General features: G+C 49.5%; 1 protein-coding gene across 1 annotated transcript; it reads left to right on the top strand.

Moving 5' to 3' along the window:
- Positions 1 to 17734: 17734 nt before the first annotated feature.
- On the top strand, positions 17735 to 21358 carry LOC125940537 (uncharacterized). Its single transcript, XM_049656819.1, has 3 exons — positions 17735 to 18276; positions 18890 to 19025; positions 20980 to 21358. The coding sequence occupies exons 1-3, from the start codon at positions 18007 to 18009 to the stop codon at positions 21141 to 21143; spliced, it is 570 nt and encodes a 189-aa protein (XP_049512776.1). The 5' UTR covers positions 17735 to 18006; the 3' UTR covers positions 21144 to 21358.
- Positions 21359 to 21596: the final 238 nt, after the last annotated feature.

Here is a 21596-nt window from a genome sequence, read left to right as displayed (position 1 = left end):
GTAACCATTTTAAATGTTAACGCGAGAAGCGTGCTGAACAAAATAGAAGCTTCTGGAAAGTCTTCTACTGGAACATGATCCAGATATAGTAGGGGTTACGCAAACATTGCTTTACCTAGAAATATTTGATGATGAGCTTGTTCCTGCCAATTATGCCATTATTTGCAAAGACTGACCTTCGCGTGGTGGTGGCGTCGCTTTACTCATAAAAAATGTCTTTTATATGTTTTGACAGGTGCCAAGGCCGTTTCCTGCCGGCTTCATTGTGATGGCACCAACATATTTGTTGGATACATTTACCGAAACCCGTCATCAGGTTGCGAGTGCATCACCACAATGCAAGACTTCATGCAACATCACGTACGCAGCTCTCGTGTCCTACTAATGGGAGACTTTAACATTCCGGACACTGATTGGACTACACTTAACCGCACATCGGCTAGCGTGGACGCACTGATAGACCTAATGTTGAACTTTAAGCTTCATCAAATTGCATCATCTCCAACGCGCACACCGAACTCAAGTAAAAATATACTTGACTTGATACTTAGTCAGCACTTTCCAGTAGTTAATTCAGATAGCTGGGCGAGTTGGTAAATGAACTTGTTTCTTAGGAGTGAGCAGCGCTACCCGGGCGAAAGCCAGAGGAAGAGACGATACGAGGTCTGACTGACAACTGATTTATTATTGTAGAATGAGTGAATGTAGATATATATATATATATATATATATATATATATATATACAAAATATTAACATGTGACGCGTACAAGTGGTGACAAGTTGTCAGCCTTTCCTGCCATCCGAAAATTTCGTTTCTTTATCATGCAAAGAGACAGAGGTCTGCCTGACACATGCGCCTGACTTAACATGCATGTAGTAAGCTTCTACAATCTCGCGGTTGATTTGGTTTCTATTTTCATGCAGTATTTCATCTTTTCCAAACACGGGTTTGCATGGGCAAATTCTACAATGCGAGGCCAGATTTGAACTGGTGGATTTCTGACAGCGACTTGGTGCTCCCTGAGGCGAATGTAGATGCAGCGCCCCATCTGCCCATAACATTTTTGCCGCATGAAAGTGGAATCATGTATACAACTCCCACTGCACATGCCATGGGCTCTTCTGTGTGCTTGATACGGCAAATGGCCTTGGACGCCTCCTTAGGTCTAATAACACTAGGGTAAATTTTGTTTAACGAGTTCTTAGCAGAAAAAACAACTTGAACGCCATATTTCATGGCTGCCTTCTTTAACCCATGCCCCATCTCATGTACATAAGGAATGACAGCAAACTTCGTTCCGGTTTCGATCAGCTGCTGGGGTGGTTCCCCTTTTTTTCTCTTTACAAGCCGTTTACAGACTGATACAATAATATATTTTGGAAAGCCGGCCTTCTCTAGACGATTTACCTTGTGCGAAAAGCTGGTATTAGCGAAGTGGTGGCAAGACTTTCTAAGTGAGGATCCTAAACATGTCGTAGCAATGCTTCTTTTCACTAGTTTGGAGTGCGCCGACGCGTAATTTAAAATTGGGTTGCTTGTTCTGGGGTCATATTGCCAGCAAATATGTTGTGCTGTAAATCTTAACACTAAATCCCAAAATTCAATTTCGTTATTCGCCGGCAGCTCATGAGTAAAGCCGAGACCCATTCGGGCTTCATCAAAGGCTGCGAAAATATCGTTAATGACTTTGAAACTTGTTAGTGATCTTACAATTATTAGGTATTCATCAACGAATCTAAAGCACTTGATCATTGTTCCCTTCGTATATTCTCTTCCTCTGTCCTTCGTCTGGGTAGCGCTGCTCACCCCTAAGAAAGACTTTCTAGTAGGCCAGGTTCGAACTGATGTAGTTGAGGCCATATCTCAACATAGCATACCTATCTGCTTGCTGCCGCTCGGTTTTAGCTTTGCAGATCAACAGCCTGGATCAACTGTAACCGAGTTTAAAATGGCGGAAGATAAAAGTGTGCCAACCCATCTCGCACATGAGTTTGAATTTGTTTTCACAGCTAGCTTCCGGCGCAGCCACTGATACTAATCTACTTTGGTTCAGGGTCAAATCTTCTGTTATCCACTGTATTACTAACTTCATACCAACAAAACTAGGGAAATCAACAGTGAACAATCGTTGGATAACACGTGAAGTGATTGATGCAAAGCGAAAAATAAAAAGGCTGCGCAGGGTGGTGAAAAACACAAACTGTGAGCCTTACATTTGGCACAAACTACACTGCAATAAAGCAGAGTTCAGACTGAAAGAAGAAAATTCCAAACAATATTACTTCAGCGTCACCTTTGCTAGTTTCATTAAAAGCAATCCTAACAGGTTTTAGAGACAGCTTTTCACTAATAATTCCACGGCGTCGCACACGGGTCCCGAAGAAAGAGAGGAAAAAGCTAATGCATACAAGAATTTCTTTCGCTCAGTATTCACCACAGATCACGGTATTATTCCTCCCTTTCCCCGCAGGGGCGTCTGCGTTAGCAGGCGTTTGGTGAGTTGCGCCACCACGGACCGGAGCACACGGGGGTTGGACCCTCCCACGCGTAGCCGTGCGTGGCTTAGCCGTGTCTGGGGAAAGGGGGATCCTGGAGGTTGAGCTAATGCCGGGTGCATGGACCTTTCCGGCCCCCCGGTGGAGGCAACACACCTCTTTGGCCTCTGCTTCACATAGACGGCACCCCCGGACTGACCCACCCGGGGGAAATCGGCGGTCGCCTTTTCCTGTCCCCCTCGTCCAATCTTTTTCTTCTCTATTTTTCTGTCCTCACTGTCCTGTCACCTCTTCTCTTGTGTTACTTCCACACTTTTCATAGGCGGCTTGGGTTAACCTTGTGTAGGTGCCCTCACTTGGGTTTTTATATAAGGTTATAGCGGCAATGTACGGCTGGCGCCTGCAGCCTTACACGTTAAGTGCTGCAGCGTCCCCTTGTTGGACTCCGTGGTGGGTGGCTGCCATTGCTGCTGAACAACACTAAACTGTTATGGGAACGCCAGCTTTTCCTCGACTTCTTGATCGTCTCCCTCACAAGAGGGGACGCACCGATGAGATTTTGAACATGTTCACTCGACCTAAAGACATTTTCCCGCGATTTCAAGTAGTGCATTGCGAAAGAGCAGAAAAACTAGCAAGAACCATATCCCCATTTGTAGTTTCTGAACGCTTAACCAACACACTAGGTCCTGGCTACAAGGTCACCAAAATGCCAAGTGGAGACCTTCTGCTTGAGCTACGTGATAAAGACCAATACAATAGACTCGGCAAGCTTGTTACTTTTGGTGATGTCCCAGTTACTATTTCACCGCATCGGTCCATGAACACAGTACGGGGGGTAGTATCCGAAGCAGACCACATCGACCTATCTGAAACCGAATTGTTAGAAGGATGGAAGGAGCAGAACGTCACGAATGTGCAGCGCATTGTTATTAGGCGGGATAACAAAGACATTCGCACGAAACACCTGATACTCACCTTCGAATTGAGCATTTTGCCACAAAGCATTGAAACAGGTTACACAAAGATAGCCGTAAGACCTTACGTACCAAATCCTAGGCGATGCTACCAATGTCAAAGATTCGGACATGGCTCGCAGAGCTGCCGTGGTAGACTCACCTGTGCTAAGTGTGGAGTACAAGGTCCTGCCTCAGACAATTGCGAGGCCACACCTCAATGCGTTAATTGCGATGGTGAGCATCCAGCGTACTCCCGCTCTTGTCCAAGTTGGAAAAAAGAAAAAGAAATTCTAACACTGAAAGTCCGTGAAAACATATCATTCAGGGAAGTACGCAAAAGGTGCTCACCATTCCACATGACCACTTATGCTGATGCGGCGCGTCAAGGGGCAGCGTCGCAGCGGCTACTGCCACCTGCCCAGCCCGCGCGCAGCGAGCTGTCGCTTGTGGCTCCTGCCCCCAGGGTGGAAGGAGCTAAGTATGCTCCATCCAACCAGCAAACAGGCCCGGTTACCTCAGGGTTTACGGCACCGCAACAGACCTCGGTGGCAGCCTGCGCTACGCGTAGTGAACCCGCAGGCCCGCCAGCAGCTCCCACGGTGGGTGCAGTCAAGGCTGCCTCACCCTCACCGGCCCCTGCTAGCGCTGGCACCAGCCGGCGCAGCTCAGGCCCAAAGGCAGCCCCATCGACCTCCGGGCTGGTGGGCGCAAATGTCTCGTCCTTCGCGGCGAGACTTTCTCGCGAAACTTCTCGCTCGCAAGAGCGCGTGTCCGGCGCCTCACAAGAGGCAATGGACACTACACCCATCCCGACGGCGCACCAAGCGCCTAAGGAGCGGCGAGGCTCCCTCGACCGCTTCAGAAAGGACAAATCCCGAGTTATGGGGCCTGGAAAAGGGCTCTGTAATCTAAAGCAACATTTCCTTTTTTATTGCGATAGCAATTATATGGCCACTCCAAACCAGATTTCTGCCGCCGGCGTCGCCGTCGCCGTTGCCGTCGCCGTCGCCGTGAGGTTCCGTATGACGTCAATGGAGATGAAAGCGTCGCCGCGCGCCGCCGAACGCTGTATGTGCGAGTGAAAGGGCGCGAGGGACACGCGCTTTCACGGGGAGTGAACCCACGGCGGAGAACAAACGCGCGTTCTGCGCCGTGCTCCCTTAAGGGCTGCAGAAGTAGGCGTCTCTTTCCTCCTTAACAAGAGCAAACGCCCCTTCTTCCGACGCGCGAAAAGCCGTGGGGGGAGGGGGGGAGGGGGAGGGAGGGAAAGGGAGGCGACGCTTAGCTGCGGCACCAAGTGCCTATTTATAGCAGAGTCTCCCGCAACGGTCACCAACGCCGCACGCATTTTGTGCAAACGCAGGCAAAACGCCGACGGCGTCGACAAGTTCTGCGTGTGGCCGGTGCTGCTGCATGTCCAAGTTTATACAGCTGTTAAAGCTGCTATCATTACTCCGTATAGCTCTCTACAAATTTGCTATCGCAATTGATGCTTCGCCTTTCACGGTGAAACTGCGACAACTTTTTTAGTACACACAGCACCAATTTACTTTCATTATGGATACACAAATCATACAATGGAACGTCAGAGGCCTTCTTAAAAACCTCGGCGATGTCCAAGAACTTCTTTACCAACACAATCCAAAAGTGCTGTGTGTACAGGAAGCACACTTAAATCGAAACATACAAACTTTCTCCGACAGTATGTTACGTTTCGTAAAGATCGCGATGATGCTGTCGCATCATCAGGCGGTGTTGCCATTGTAATCCACAAAAGCATAGCATGTCAACGTTTGCAGCTACAAACGCCCCTTGAAGCAGTGGCAGTTCGAATTGTTCTTCAAAGCAAACTCATCACCATCTGCTCACTTTACATACCCCCACATTACCACTTACATAAACATGAATTTCAGTCCTTTATAGACGAATTGCCAGAACCCTATCTTCTTGGCGATTTCAATGCACACAGTAGTCTGTGCGGCGACTCTCGTATCGATGCGTGAGGTCGTCTTGTTGAACAATTTCTTTTCTCCTCTGGCGCGTGTCTCCTGAACAAGAAGGAACCTACATTTTACTGTCTCGCAAACAGAACCTTTTCCTCTATTGATCTTAGCATAGCTTCCCCGTCTCTATTATCTAAACTTAAATGGGAAGTTACCAAAAATCCTTACGGGAGCGATCACTTCCCAATGCTACTGTGAACAACCAAAACTGAGCCTTCACCACAAGCCCCTCGATGGAAGATTGATACAGCCGATTGGGAGAAATTTCGAACTCTTACTAGTAGTATCTCCTGGGCCAACATGTCTTCGTTAGGAATTGATGCTGCTGTGGAATATTTTACTTCCTTCATAATTGATGCCGCTTCTAAATGCATATCCGAAATAAGTGGTGCGGCATGCAAACGCCGTGTCCATTGGTGGAACGACGAATGTAGGAACGTTCGTAGGAAACGGAACAAAGCGTGGGGGTTGCGACGCGATTCTCCTACTGCGGAGAATCTTATCAATTTTAAGAAGATAAAGTCACAAGGCAGGAGAACGCGCCGATAGGCCAGGAGAGAGAGTTGGCAGAAGCTTTTATCAGGTATACACTCGTATACAGATGAGGCCAAAGTCTGGAACAGGGTTAACAAGGTGAGAGGACGACAAACATATTCACTTCCTTTGGTAAACACTCAGGGCAACAGCTTGGAAGACCAAGTGAACCACCTGGGTGCACATTTTCAACATGTGTCCAGTTCATCGCACTATTCTCCAGAATTCACAAAATACAAAGCAGCAATAGAAAAACAAAAACTAGACTGAAAGAGCAGCGGGAACGAGCCTTATAACTTACCTTTCTCTTTAGCAGAGCTTCATGCATCACTCGCCTGTTGCAACCAATGTGCCCCAGGCTCTGACCGCATAATTTATGAAATGTTGAAGAACCTGCCCTTTGAAACGAAGAAAACCCTTGTCTGTCTGTATAACTCTATATGGACTACCGCCGAGATCCCCTCTGCCTGGAAAGAGGCCATAGTGATCCCTATCCTGAAGCAGGGGAAGGATCCATCGTCTGTATCGAGTTATCGGCCGATAGCGCTAACAAGATATCTCTGCAAAGTCTTCGAAAAAATGATAAACTGTCGCCTATTACATTTCCTAGAATCAAACAAACTGCTTGACCCATACCAGTGCGGCTTTCGCGAGGGCCGTTCCACCACTGACCATTTGATACGTATTGAGGCGCAGATACGTGAAGCTTTTGTTCACAAACAGTTCTTTCTGTCTGTATTCTTAGACATGGAAAAGGCCTATGACACCACATGGCGGTTTGGCATACTGAGAGACCTCTCCCACTTTGGTATACGTGGTAATATTTTAAATGTGATTGAGAGTTATCTTCTGAATCGCACATACCGTGTTCGAGTTGGCAATGTTTTATCACGACCTTTTGTGCAGGAAACTGGTGTACCCCAAGGAGGCGTGCTCAGTTGCACACTCTTTATCGTTAAAAATAACACGCTTCGTGCTTCGTTACCACCAGCAATTTTTTATTCCATCTATGTGGACGATGTACAGATAGGCTTCAAGTCCTGTAACCTCGCAGTGTGCGAGAGACAGGTACAGCAGGGGCTGAACAAAGTGTCCAAGTGGGCAGACGAAAACGGGTTCAAAGTAAACACCCACAAAAGTTCTTGTGTTCTTTTCACTAGGAAGAAAGGTCTCGTTGCAGATCCCACTATCAAAATGTATGGACAACAAAAACCTATAAACAAAGAACACAAATTCTTAGGCATCATACTTGACTCGAAGCTTACTTTCATTAACCACATAAAACATCTCAAGGCGAAATGCCTAAAAACAATGAACTTACTGAAAATTTTATCTCACACATCGTGGGGCAGCGACAGGAAGTGTTTACTGAATCTTCACAAGAGCCTCATTCGGTCACGTTTGGACTATGGTGCCGAGTATACCATTCCGCCGCCCCGAGCGCGCTAAAAATGCTAGATCCTGTCCATCATCTAGGTATCCGCCTGGCCACTGGCGCATTCAGAACAAGCCCCGTCGAAAGTTTATACGTAGAACCAAATGAGTGGTCACTCCATCTCCAGAGAACATACATCAGCTTCATCTATTTTCTCAAAGTACACTCCGATCGTGAACATCCTTGTTCTACAACCCTTAATGATTTGAAGTGTGCAACGCTTTCTATAATCGACCTTCTATGAGGCGGCCTTTCTCACTGCGTCTAAGAGAACTTACCGAAGAGATGGATGTCCCACTTCTAGAACATCGCCTAATGCCTCCAGCTAAGCTGTCACCGCCCTGGGAGTGGCAGGTGATAGAATGTGATCTGTCCTTTATAGAGGTCACAAAGCACGCTCCCGAGCTCGAAATTGCAATGCATTTCCGCGAACATCAATCGTAGTACTCGTGTTCGGAATTCTACACCGACGCATCCAAGTCCCATGCTGGCGTGCCTTACGCGGCTGTTGGCCCCTCTTTTTCTAAATCTGACGTATTGAACACCCTAACAGGTATCTTCACAGCAGAAGCCTACGCAGTACTGTCTGCGGTGAAACATAAAGAAATTAAAACTAGAAAAAGCATTAATATTCACAGACTCGTTCAGTCTTGTAAAAGCGCTAACATCTTTACAAAAGCATAAGAATCCTGTTTTTATTGAGCTATACTCACTCTTGTGTAACATTTACCTATCTCATAGACATGTAATAATATACTGGGTTCCCGGCCATAGAGGAATCGAGGTTAATGTGCTTGCCGACGAAATCGCCAAATCAACAGCATCGCAACGTATTGGTCTTCCCGCTGCTGCCCCTGCTACAGATATGAAGCCTTTCCTACGCAACAAACTGCGAAGCCACTGGCAACGCTTGTGGGACGCCGAAGCAAATAATAAGTTCCACTTGATAAAGCCACAGGTAGGGTTCTGACCCTGTACAACTAAAACACGACGAACTGATGTCCTATTCTGTCGTCTCAGAATAGGACACACATATGGTACTCACAATTTTCTATTGAATGGAAATGATCCTCCAACCTGTGGTAGATGTGGCGAGAGGCTCACCGTCCTCCACGTCCTCCTGGAGTATCGGGAAGCCGAAAGAGAAAGAAAGAAACATTTCCCGCTAGCATATCGCTATTGTGTCCCTATCCATCCCGCTATGTTTCTCGGTAAAGAACCACTTTTTAGCACCAACGCAGTCCTTGCTTTCTTGAAAGATGTGCTACATGTTACTTTGGTTAGTAACGCATCCTCTCTCCAGAGGATGTTGCTGCGATAGTTTTTTATAGTACATGCCTCCAGGCCCTTGTGTTTCAAGGGCTCTGTTTAGGCACTTGTGCTTCTGGCCAATCCCGGCATCTTTAATATTTTGCACGTCGTATCATTCCTTCCCAATGCATTGTTCATGCCCATAGTACACATAATTAGTCATTGCCATAATCTTATTACGTATAGATTTTACGCACTTTACAGTGACTGTTTTTAGGCCCATTTACAGCCACGCCACATCTAATGTTCATGTAATTCACTGTTCATGTACCACTAACAAGTCATTACCATCGTCTTGGCGCTCTTTGGCCACATCTGGCCCTTGCGCCAATAAATCACAATAATCATCATTATAATCATCATTCTACCGTACCAGCCGGATGCATGTGAATGTGCGCCCATTTCTGACACAGACAGACATGCTGAAGAGTGCCGCGATCTCGCACAGGTCTCTACATCCAGTGACCAAGAGCGCCAGAAGAGCACACGCGGTGACACCACTTCTGCACCAACCTTCCTTCCTGGAGCACTTGTGTGGCTCTCGGTTCCTTCCGCTACACCTGATCTCTCATCCAAACTAGAACTCAAGCATGAAGGCCCCTACCGTATCGTCGAACGCGCATCTCCCGTTAACTACGTGATTGAACCAGTTGAGCCTTCTGCGAACATGCGCCGTCGTGGACACGACATTGTCAACGTCGAGCGCCTCAAGACCTACTATGACCCACTCATAGTGACCAGCTGTTAGCTCGCCCAACGGCTCCCTTTTCGCTCCCGGGGGTGATTGTAGCGAAGGATACGAACGCCATAGTGGGTTATGCTCTCCAGCCCTTTCTAGTGGGTCGATCCCTTCTGCGTTCTCCTCGAGAAATGCCGCTCGTGCTGAGCGCTCGGGCCCTGAACTAACGGTCGGTACAAAAGGCTGGTGCCTTCAAAATGCCTCTACATATATATATTGTAGCGAAGAAGACTGGCGCCCTGTGTGACTGGCGCGCCCTGTGGACGCACTATCATCATCGGCCCGCCGACGAAGACGGGCTCGCGCTCTCGGTGTCCGACGCTCAACTGAGACGGTCGCGTTTCTGAGTAGTCAATAAACCCCATTACATATTTGGTGGAGCTGTGCTGGGTTCTACTTCCCCAACCCTGGAACTATGCAATCGGACGCTGCCGGCCATCATGCCTGACGACGCCAGCCAAACAACACCTCCGGCACCGCCAACATTGATTTGTCCTGGCTTCGTGCGTCAACGCGATCCTCCCATTTTCAGCGGCTCCGACGAATACGACGTCGAAGATTGGCTCTCGATCTACGAGCGGGTGAGTGCCCCCAATAAATGGGACGATGCCACGAAGCTCAGCTACGCCAACTTCTATCTCACGGGTGTCGGTAGCGTGTGGTACCACAACCACGAATCCGACCTTCGCACCTGGTCAGATTTCAAGGCGCGCATTACGCAAGTGTTCGGTCGCCCTGCGGTGCGGAAGCTCCGTGCCGAAGAGCGCTTGCGCAGCCGTTCCCAGCAACCCGGTGAGAACTTCACCAAGTACATAGAAGATGTTGTAGACCTTTGTAAGCGCGTCGATCCATCGATGACTGAGTCTGACAAGATCCGTCACGTGATGAAGGGAATCAAAGATCAAAGACGACGCATTCCAAATGCTCCTCTCGAAAAGCCCGCGGACCGTGGTCGAGGCAGCCGTTCCCAGCAACCCGGTGAGAACTTCACCAAGTACATAGAAGATGTTGTAGACCTTTGTAAGCGCGTCGATACATCGATGACTGAGTCTGACAAGATCCGTCACGTGATGAAGGGAATCAAAGACGACGCATTCCAAATCCTCCTCTCGAAAAGCCCGCGGACCGTGGTCGAGGTCGCTGAACTTTGTCGGAGTTACGACGAACTCAGGCGGCAACGTCTGCTCACTCGACGTTCTTCTGTTCCCGATGCTTCTGTTGCAAGTTTAGCCGCTGTCACTAACAACGACTATCTGCTCGGCGAAATCAAGGAATTTATACGCTCCGAAGTCGCCCGCCAGCTATCCCTACTCACCGCCGTCCCCGGACCTACGCCGTCCTTGGCTCCTCCGTTGCGTCAAATGCTCCAAGAACAAGTGTCCGAAGCCATACAGTCTCCTCGTGCAGCGCCACCATTGTCTGTACCTCTCAGCTACGCCGAGGTTGCAGCACGGCCACCCCCATCGACTTTTTCAGCGCAACCGTTTGCTGCACCGCCACGTCCAATCCCTCCAGTGTACACCACCAGATCACCAGCTAGCACGGGACCCTGGCGTACACCCGACAATCGCCCCGTGTGCTTCTTCTGTGGTATCCCTGGTCACGTGGCACGGCTCTGTCGCCGTCGCTTATGGCTTCAAGGTCATGACCAACCTGTCTCCTCCTACGTTTCGCCAGCTTCGTCCTTCTCACCGCCACGTGATTCGCACTTGCCGTCTACGCGCAACGTCATTCCTTCTGCCCGTGATCGTCGCTCGCCATCCCCTCGTCGCCGCTCACTTTCCCCCATGCGGCGGCGTCCGGCCCCATCGGAGCAGGAAAACTAGCTACCGCAGTTCAAGAGGCGAGAACTGCGTTCCAGTCGAACCACACAAGGCCTCGCTCTCTTCCGACGAACGTAATCGAAGTATCTGTTGAAGGAGTCGTCACACTGGCATTAGTCGGCACAGGCGCCGCCGTTTCAGTAGTTACGGAAGAACTTTGCCGCAAGCTTCGAAAAGTAATGACGCCCTTATCTGCGCTGTCACTCCGGACTGCAAGTTCCCAGTGCATTACCCCTGTTGCCGCATGTACCGCCCGCATCGTCATTCAAGGATACACGTATACAGTCGAGTTCGTCGTCCTCTCATCCTGTTCATACGACGTCATCTTGGGGTGGGACTTCCTTTCCGATCATCAAGCCGTCATTGATTGTTCTCGCGCCGAAATTGAATTTTCTCCGCTTCCCGACACCCGCTCACATGACCTTGACGATCTCGGCGACAAACTGGTCGTTACAGAAGACACTACGATCCCTCCGCACTCTTCGGTGATTGCGCATGCCTGCTCTACTTTCGCTACTGACACTACTGCCCTGTTTGTCCCATCGGACATTTTTGTTCGCCGACAATGTTCCCTTCCCTTCGCTGTCCTAACTGTCAGTGGTGGCTGCACGAGACTGCTCGTTTCCAACGCTAAGGCCATGCCCCTCGTCTTACGTCGTGGCAAGTGCCTTGGACGTCTTCAGTCTGCCGACTCGGTTACCATCTTTGACGCGCCTCTTGACGACACCTGTTCAGACGTGAACTCGTTGACTTATAGCTTGCCTTGTTCCCAGCCTAGGCACGACGTCTTCCATAGTTCAGTGGATGCCCTCTTGAGCCCTACGCAGCGTTCGCAGCTTCTCAGCCTTCTACGGAAATACTAATCTACGTTCGACTGTCAACACGCCCCATTAGGCCGCACATCGACTATACGTCACCAGATCGACACCGGCACCCACGCACCACTGCGCCAGAGGCCTTATCGTGTATCACCCGCGGAGCGCCATGTTATTGAAAACCAAGTAAGCGAAATGCTTGAGCGTGGAGTGGTTCAACCTTCTAATAGTCCCTGGGCGTCGCCTGTAGTCCTGGTTAAGAAAAAAGATGGCTCAATTCGATTTTGCGTTGACTACCGCCGTCTTAATAAGACGGCGGTAGTCAACTCAATTCCGGCCCGTCAACTCGCAAAGACGTCTACCCTTTACCGCGCATCGACGATGCTCTGGATTGTTTGCAAGGCGCGGAGTATTTTTCTTCGCTCGATTTACGCTCAGGCTATTGGCAAGTGCCTATGGATCCTGCCGATCGCCCGAAGACAGCCTTCGTGACCCCAGATGGCCTATATGAATTTAACGTTATGCCGTTTGGGCTTTGCAATGCCCTGCTACATTCGAACGAATGATGGACAATCTGCTTCGTGGGCTCAAATGAAAGACATGCCTATGTTACCTTGATGATATCGTCGTCTTTTCTCCAGATTTTCCCACACATCTGTACCGTCTCGAACAAGTCCTGCAGTGCATCACCGAGGCAGGCCTCCAACTCAACTTGAAGAAATGTCGCTTTGGAGCCCAGCAACTTGCTATACTCTGACACGTCGTATCGAAAGATGGCATACTCCCTGATCCTTCGAAACTTCACGCCGTCGCCGAGTTCCCGAAACCCACGTCCCTGAAAGAACTTCGGAGCTTTATCGGGCTCTGCTCCTACTTTCGTCGTTTTATCCGGAATTTCGCTTCCATCATTGCGCCGTTGACTCAGCTGCTTCGCGGCGACACACGACTTTCTACTTGGACCACAGCTTGCGACGATGCGTTTGAAACCATGCGGCGCTTGCTCACTTCGCCTCCCGTACTGCGCCATTTCGACCCCATGGCCCCCACGGAAGTCCACACCGACGCCAGTGGCGTAGGACTTGGTGCCGTGCTTGCACAGCGAAAAAGCGGGCATGATGAATACGTAGTAGCCTACGCCTGCTGAACACTAACGAAAGCGGAATCTAAACTACTCCGTCACCGAAAAGGAGTGCCTGGCTATCACCTGGGCCCTTGGAAAATTCCGACCCTACCTGTACGGCCGCCCCTTCGACGTCGTTACAGATCACCATGCTCTATGTTGGTTATCGACTTTAAAGGATCCGTCAGGCCGCCTTGCGCGATGGTCTCTACGGTTACAAGACTTCGACATACGCGTCATTTACCGGTCTGGCCGTAAACACACCGACGCGGATGCCCTCTCTCGGTCGCCTACACCAAGTGACATGACTTGCATTACAGCCATCGAATCGGCGTTTTCGTCGCCTGTGCCCGTCAACATGGCTGTGGAGCAACGCAAAGATCCCTGGATTGCGGCACTTATGGATTTCATTTCTGACACTTCAACAACACGCCATTCACGCGCTATCCGCCGCCACGCTTCTCATTTCGAGTTGACGGATGGTGTTCTCTATCGTCGAAATTACGCTTCCGACGGTCGCAAATGGTTGATCGTCGTTCCCCGCCATCTGCGCACAGATGTATCCTCCGCCCTCCATTCAGACCCGCAATGCGCCCATGCCGGCCTCTTCAAGACTTATGCCAGGCTTCGTTCCCGCTTTTATTGGCGTGGCATGTATAATTTTGTGCGAAAGTACATTCGCTCGCGCACAGCGTGCCAACGACGCAAGCTTCCTGCTCCTCGTCCTTTTGGTCCTTTACAGCCCATTCCTTGTCCGTCCCGACCATTCGACCGCGTCGGCATCGATCTCTACGGCCCTCTTCTCTGCACATCAGCTGGCAATCGCTGGATTATTGTCGCTGTCGACCACCTCACCCGCTATGCAGAAACTGCGGCACTGCAAACAGCGACAGCCCGCGACATTGCGTCCTTCCTACTGCATCACTTCATACTGCGTCATGGGGCACCGCGGGAACTTCTTAGTGACAGAGGGCGTGCGTTTCTTTCCGAAGTTCTTAACGCCCTTCTGACCGCGTGCCATACCGTCCATCGCACCAGTACAGCTTATCATCCGCAAACGAACGGCATAACAGAACGGTTTAATCGTACTTTGGGCGACATGCTATCCATGTACATGGCATCGGATCATACCAACTGGGACCTCGTTCTGCCATATGTTACGTACGCCTATAATACCGCTTCACAGGCCACAACGGGATTTTCGCCATTCTTTCTCGTATATGGCCGTGAACCTACATGTACGCTTGACACCATTCTCCCCTACCGGCCTGACCCATCAGAGGGCACGCCTCTGTCTGAAGCCTCCAAGTATGCCGAGGAATGCCGTCAGCTGGCCCGTTCGTTCACGGCGGAAGACCAGAGTCTCCAAAAATTCCGTCGCGATGATGACCGACCTCCCTGCACGTACCAGCCGGACTCACTAGTCTGGATGTGGATACCTTCAAGCACCCCTGGTCTATGCTCTAAACTCCTCGCTCAATACCACGGTCCCTACCGCGTCGTTGAACAAACGACGCTGGTCAACTACGTCGTCGAGCCGCTAACGCCATCTACTGACTTGAGGCGTCGTGTACGCGAGACAGTCCACGTCCAGAGACTTAAACCCTATTACGACCCCCTTGTCCTCTCCTCTCCTTGAGTCGCCAGGATGGCTCCTTCTTCTCCAGGGGGCAGTTGTAGCGAAGAAGACTGGCGCCCTGTGTGACTGGCGCGCTATCATCATCGGCCCGCCGACGAAGACGGGCTCGCGCTCTCGGTGTCCGACGCTCAACGGAGACGGTCGCGTTTCTGAGTAGTCAATAAACCCCATTACAATATATATATATATATATATATATATATATATATATATATATTGTGGGAACGCTGAGGTGAATAGTGGATAGGAGCCGACGGTGGACAAAGCAGAGGACGGACGCGCTAGCCATTGTACGAGGAACGCACGAGCTGCGGCTGGGCGCCCTTGGGCGCGGCCGGCCGGGACTGGAGCTGTGGCCGTGCACCACGGCACCGAGGCGTTTTTACCACACTATATATATACAGCACAAAGATCCATGGAACGAAAAATGTTAGGCCTAACGTTAAGAGACAGGAAGAGAGTGGTGTGGATAACAGAGCAAACGGGGATAGCCGATATTCTAGCTGACATTAAAGGGCCCCTAAACCACCTCAGATATTTTTTGAACATTTCAAGTGAACACGCACATCGAGTTCAGAATGCCGTCACGATCAACGATGACAAACGCTGCAGCGCTACGCGCCGCGGGCGTGCCACAAAATAAAAAAAAAACAATGCCGTCCTCCTCTCCTGGCCTTTCCGGTATCCCCAGCGGTCTTCACGATGTCACCAGGGTGCATTTGGTGATGTCAACCGGGAACAATCGACGATGTCGATTGTTCAAGCAAGAACCTACGACTTCCGGTTAGTCTGCTAGCAAGTACGCGCGCTCCCTGCTCTTCCTCGCCGTGTTGCCCGCTTGTGCGCGCTTGCGAATCGAACAGCCCAGAACGCAAGTGCCAAATCGCTCGCGTTCCAACACAGTCGTGCTTAGCGGTTTGATTAGCTGTGCGAACTGAGTGCGGCAGGCTTGCGCGCAACACAGGGTCTATAGCGGCACGCTTCGCATGAGCACGGGCCGGCAGGAAGCCACAGCGGGTAGCCGAGAAGCGCTGAGTCGCGGCTGAGGCCCGTTCGCGTTACCGGCACGGTAACTCGCCGCATGCCGTTTGCCATTCGCGGGCCGCCCTTCGACAGCGGTTTTGCTCGCGAACGGCAAGATTTCGTTGCCGTACGTAGAGAGGACAGTGTAGCCAGGTTTGGCTATATATAGCCAAATTGGGCTAAGGGGAAAATGTTTTGGCGTCGATTTGGACGAGTTGGCCATGTGGCTATATTTGGGCTACTGAAAATCTGTGACTTCGCTGTGTTTGGGCTATAAGTGGCACCCTAATCCACGCTCCAGAGGTGGCTCTGATCGGGTAGAAGCAAATCTCGAAGGCTGTGTTACAGCTGGTTGAGCCGGCCGCGTGGCCGTGCGTGTCCGCGTGCGCGAATGACCCCCCCCCCCCCCCCCCCGCGCCTTTCCTTCCCTCTCTGTGCCGTTGTCCGAGCCGGAGGCTTGGATCTTTGATGCACTTAAACTTACACTCTGCTTGACCGTTCGGCACCCGATCCCCAGGCATCGGGATGAACCTGGGAGTAGTGGGTTTTTCACAGTATACTGTACTAACATGGCTATGTTCAGGAAAGGAGAGCAGTAACATAGGGTCGGAGCCGTCCGGCGATCGTGGCGCCGACATGAAAGAAGGGAAGCACGGGTGGATGACGCGCTCCAGTGTGATGATGGCCATGTATTCCGGATGAAGTATCGCGCCGGGCACAGCTTTCGACCTACTCCACGTTTCTGGCGCGAAGCTTTACTGCCATTTTCCTTTTCCCGCTAGAGGAATTTATCTTCGTGCTTAGATTCGAGATTCATTTCGATAGGTTGGATGTAAGATCGGACCCTCCTAAGAGAGAAGAATCCAAACATTGGGAAGTGGGCCAAGTACGCGAGAACGTATAAAAAAGAATGGGAGCAAGACCCCGAGCCAAAGGTGGGTTCTGGTGCTTTTACTTCTAAATGATTTGCCCGTAACGTCATGGATGCAGATACTCAGTCTGCTAATATCGAAACATGTTTGCCCCGATGACATCAGTGCACCACATCACACGAACTTCACCCACCGTGTTCGCTTAACTTCTGAGGTGTCGTGCTGCTGGCTCGAGGACGCGGGTTTGATTCCCGGCCACGGTGACCCCATTTCGATCAAGGCAAAATGCAGGAACACCCGTGTACTTAGATGCACGTTAAAGAACCTGAGGTGGCCAAAAATAATCCGGAGTCCCCCACTGCGTCATACCTCCCAATCATATCGTGGTTTTGGCACGTAAAACTCCACCAATTATTAGAGCTTTAGAATAGGGGCCTCAGACGTATTGGGGCCCCAAAGAAATAGCCTCGAAGCCACTGCGCATGCGCAAGGCGGAAACTGTGTTGCAGCTTTGCGTCGGACACACTATTTTATCGAGTTAGCGGGAGCCCCAAAAGCTTTCGTCAACAAACATGGCGGCGCCCATCCAAGCGACGGCTCTAATTTAGCACAAAACTGGGGCGCGATCTTGTAAGCGTTCCAAAATGGAACGGAGGCGTTCCGTTCCATCGAGCCACAGACGATTGGTCAATTTGAACCGTGACGAACGCCATGACGTCAATTGTGACGTGAACCGTGACGTCTTGCTGCTGTCAATCATTCCGTGTCGTCTGCTAACGGACGAACGCAACGGAACGGTTGCCGAGTCCGTCCGTTTCGATAGAACGGATTAGAACGGCTACCAGACGACTTGGATTGGATTAAAACGTAAGCGCTTGGGACAGTTAGCCTCTTTCGTATCCGGTTCAATCCAAATCGGGAATCCCAACAGTTGGAGAAAATGGCGTTTTCTTTCGCTGCCGTGTCTTTTCGTGTCGCCTGTGCGGCTGCTGCAGTCGCGCAGAGACGATGACCCGAGGTAGATGATGCATTTAAAGAGTTGACGGAGGAAGAGTTCCGGCAATATTTTCGTCTGTCCAAACGAACAGTGCGTCGCTTGTGCGACGAGCTTGACTCCATCATTGGATGCCAGCGAGCCAGTGGCCTTTCCACAGAAAGGAAGGTGTTGTGCGCGCTGCGATTTTTCGGCACTGGAAGCTTCCGGAGGAGCGTTGGTCGCGAGGAGCAAATAGGCATGGCGCAGCCGGCCGCGAGCAACACCATCCAGGAGGTGACGGAGGCCATCATTTCCGTGTCTGCCCGGAGAAAGTTGGTGGACTTTTCATTGACACCGGCTGCCAAGGATGAGGCAAAGGCGGCGTTTGCGCGACGCGGTGCCATTCCAGGCGTGCTAGCGTGCGTCGACGGCACGTTGATCGCCGTTATGAAGCCAGAGGGACTCAGCCCGGCCGACACGGCGAGCTTCATGTCGAGAAAGGGTTATTACGCCCTAAACCTCATGGTCGTAAGTACCTTGGAATGTTTTACTTCAAACTGTAGCTGCCAATTTTACTCGCCCTTAGTAGCAATTGTTCAGTTTAATGCCCAAGCTGGCATAACTAGTAATGTAACGATTAAAAGAGGACATGCGGGGTACGAGCTCGTTGAAGTCTGACATGTCAGCGGTAATGATGAGTGCCATGTGTTTCTGTGCATGAGCCGTTTGCCGTACCAAAATTGTGTTTTCGTTCTGGCGTGCATACACAATGGAGTTGTGCATTTTGGAGGTATTTAGGAACATGGGCAGCAGTCGTAGCAAAAATCGATACACTATAGGGAAGATACGATGGAAGCATTTTGAACAGGGAAGTACTTACAACCATTGCATGGGCTGGATTTGGCGTGTATGGGTGTTCTTGCGCAATTTCGTGCCCCAAGTTTTCATTTAGCGATCACTTAGTGCAAACCATAGGCGTGCGCACAAAGGGCCCCAAATGTGAAACCCTGTGCACGCCTATGAGTGAAACAGTGTAGCTGCTTATACCAGCGTAAATGTATGTATTGTTTTCTGCATATGAATGGCAAAAAGGGATTTTGAGCATATCTGCAGCGCTATTTTGTATTGCTCCTCATTGCAGGTGTGCAACTCGGAACTTTGCATCCTTGTTGTGGACCTCCGGCTCCCTGATTCGGGCCACGACTCTTGGATGTGGCAGCATAATCTACTGTGTACGCGCCTCGCCGCACAACTGCAGCCTGGCGAGTCTCTGCTTGGTAAGTATTCGTAATGTGTACCCCTAACTAGGGCAGAGCACTTTAGTTGGTAACAACTTTGTTGATAGTCACAGGAATATTGATGTCACAGGAATGGTGAGCTTTCATAACACATACATAATTTATTTATACAAATTGCAATGCCCCTAGGCTATCACAAGGCTGTGTTTGTACAGTGGAAAATACATTAAAGAACTTGTATACACATCAAGTACCCCTCCATACGGATGGTCAATGTTTCCAAATCAAAACATCCGACAGATTATGATAATTTAAACACAAACGAAGTAAAGTTATACAAAAATCCTTCAAAAAGAATGCCACAGCCGTGGACTCGGAAACAATTGTACCCTCTTCACTGTGCAAGAGGCTCCAACGTTTGCATAAACCTCGGAGACTCTTGCACAGGTTTGCATAATTTTCATAAAACACACCAGAATGATCGCAACCGCCACATCCTGTGCATTCGGGCGCTCGGTGTACATTAGTAGGAACGATGCAATATGCTTGCTAGCCACCTCTTGTGCTAGGTGTATGAAAACTTCCATGGAAGCATGAATACGCAGACGAGGCAAGCAAGTAAAGCGTAATGAATGCGGATTCAACCACAAAGAAAAAAATCTAGCACTGAGTGTTGTGACATTATACTCGTCACATCATGTCTAGATGGGTAGACGTAAATTAAGGTGAAAGCACAAAAAATACAAAGGTCAACTTTATTACATGCTATGACGACAAGTACAGAGGCCAACACATCTCTAGAACGCGCAAATCATGTTTGCAGGACTGCGCTGGCGAATCTGATGACGACATGTGGCACAAAATCTGCTGTATGTGAGCTTGCGTGACTAAATGTACAGTTCCCATTGATTTTTATCGACCTGGTGGTCGGCTTAAGCTTAGGTGGCTGCTTTGGCCCTCGCAAGTGTGTTCTAGACATGAGTGTTGACCTCTGTACATCATGAACCTTGTACATACAGCATGCTACACGTAGCAAAGCATGTGAGAACATTGCAACATGAGCATCACACAATTCGTATTCACCACGGCAAATAAAACTTGCAGTTACATTTAAGCGACCTTGCAAGAAAGTATGACTTTGACAGGTATGTCCATTCCCTTTTCAGTGTTATGAGTCACTGACCAGAAGCATTCATTTTTCGACAGCAATTGCAGTGTGATGCTAAAGAACAGGTGAATCATAATTGTAGAAAGGTGAGTGCACTTGCCAGCTGTGATGAAACATAAATTACATACAACATGAATAATTAGCTCTGCAATCTCGCAGCACCCAGAACGTGTTACACTTAAAACTTATTCTTGCTCACTTGGAACGAAAACTAGAGGAAACCAATCACCGGCGTGGTGCAATGATGATGGCCATTTTCATTTGTGAAACTGTGCAACTTGCAGAGTGACTAGTTTGGTGCTCTGAAAAAAGACCACATTGTAGTTGTACCTTAGCATCACTGTGCCGAAATGAACATATCACAGTGCAAACACTATGCGGTAACGCTTCATAATGAGTGCAGTAAGCTACAAAACGTAGTGAAGCAATGTAAATATCACAGTACAAAACCCATACACAGAAATCGACAACTACTTGTAATGATTCCAGTGTCTTCGAAATGTGTAAATAAAAAAAAGCACGCTGGCGTTGCAGCTGGATTAGTATAAATAGAAAGAGGAAAATACTACGATACAAAAATGGGTGCACGCATTACACCTTTCGTCCAAAAAATCCTCCTGCATTACTCATACAAGGCAACAATGAAACTTAAAAAGTAAAACTCAAAATGAAGCAACAATAAGTGCATAAAATGAAAGTGAAGATATAAAACTCAAAGAACAATAAATAAACAAGATAAATTGAACTCACAAAACAATAAATGACTAAAATGAAATTGAATAGGTGAAAATAAACAATAAATTAATTCCTCCTTTCTTGTTGCAGGTGGCCAGCTACGACTAGTGCCAGGGAGCGCACCTTCTCCAGTATGCCCTCCTGAGCCGCTGCCGTCCTCTCTGCCGCGATGGCGAGCCGGGTGGTGGATTGTTCGATCCTTCGCAGCACCTGAAATGAATAATTGTGGTGGAATTGTTCATATGAGTTGCTGATTACTCGCAACCAGCTCATCGCTGGAAGCTGTTGTTGTCAAGAATTGCAACGTGCTCAACAATTGCCGACCTCCCTCGCTGTAGCCACTGTAGTGTCTATCCTCCTAACACATCACATATCCTATGGCAATGCCATCCAAAACTACCCCCCTTACCCAAACCTTCATCCCTCCCATCTACCCCTTCCTCCGAGTGGCTGACCGCCGCAACCACCCTTCACGGCCAACGATTCCTTGGGGACTTCATCGGCCTAGCGCTGAAGCATGCCGCAAGCGACGCCCTGGACTCAGGGCACTGATGCATTTTTTATCGCAGAATAAAAAAAAAGTGATTTCTCTCTCTCTCTGTTGAAGAGCCACTGGCCTGATGGCATCCTTTGGCAGTGTCACGCGTCATGTACAAGCTATGGCCTCTTCGTTTGGGCAGACAAGGACCTGTTGGAACTACTTTTCA

The sequence above is a fragment of the Dermacentor silvarum genome, chromosome 10, assembly GCF_013339745.2.
Source record: "Dermacentor silvarum isolate Dsil-2018 chromosome 10, BIME_Dsil_1.4, whole genome shotgun sequence".
NCBI lineage: Eukaryota > Metazoa > Arthropoda > Arachnida > Ixodida > Ixodidae > Dermacentor > Dermacentor silvarum.
This window is presented reverse-complemented; position numbering and strand designations above follow the sequence as displayed.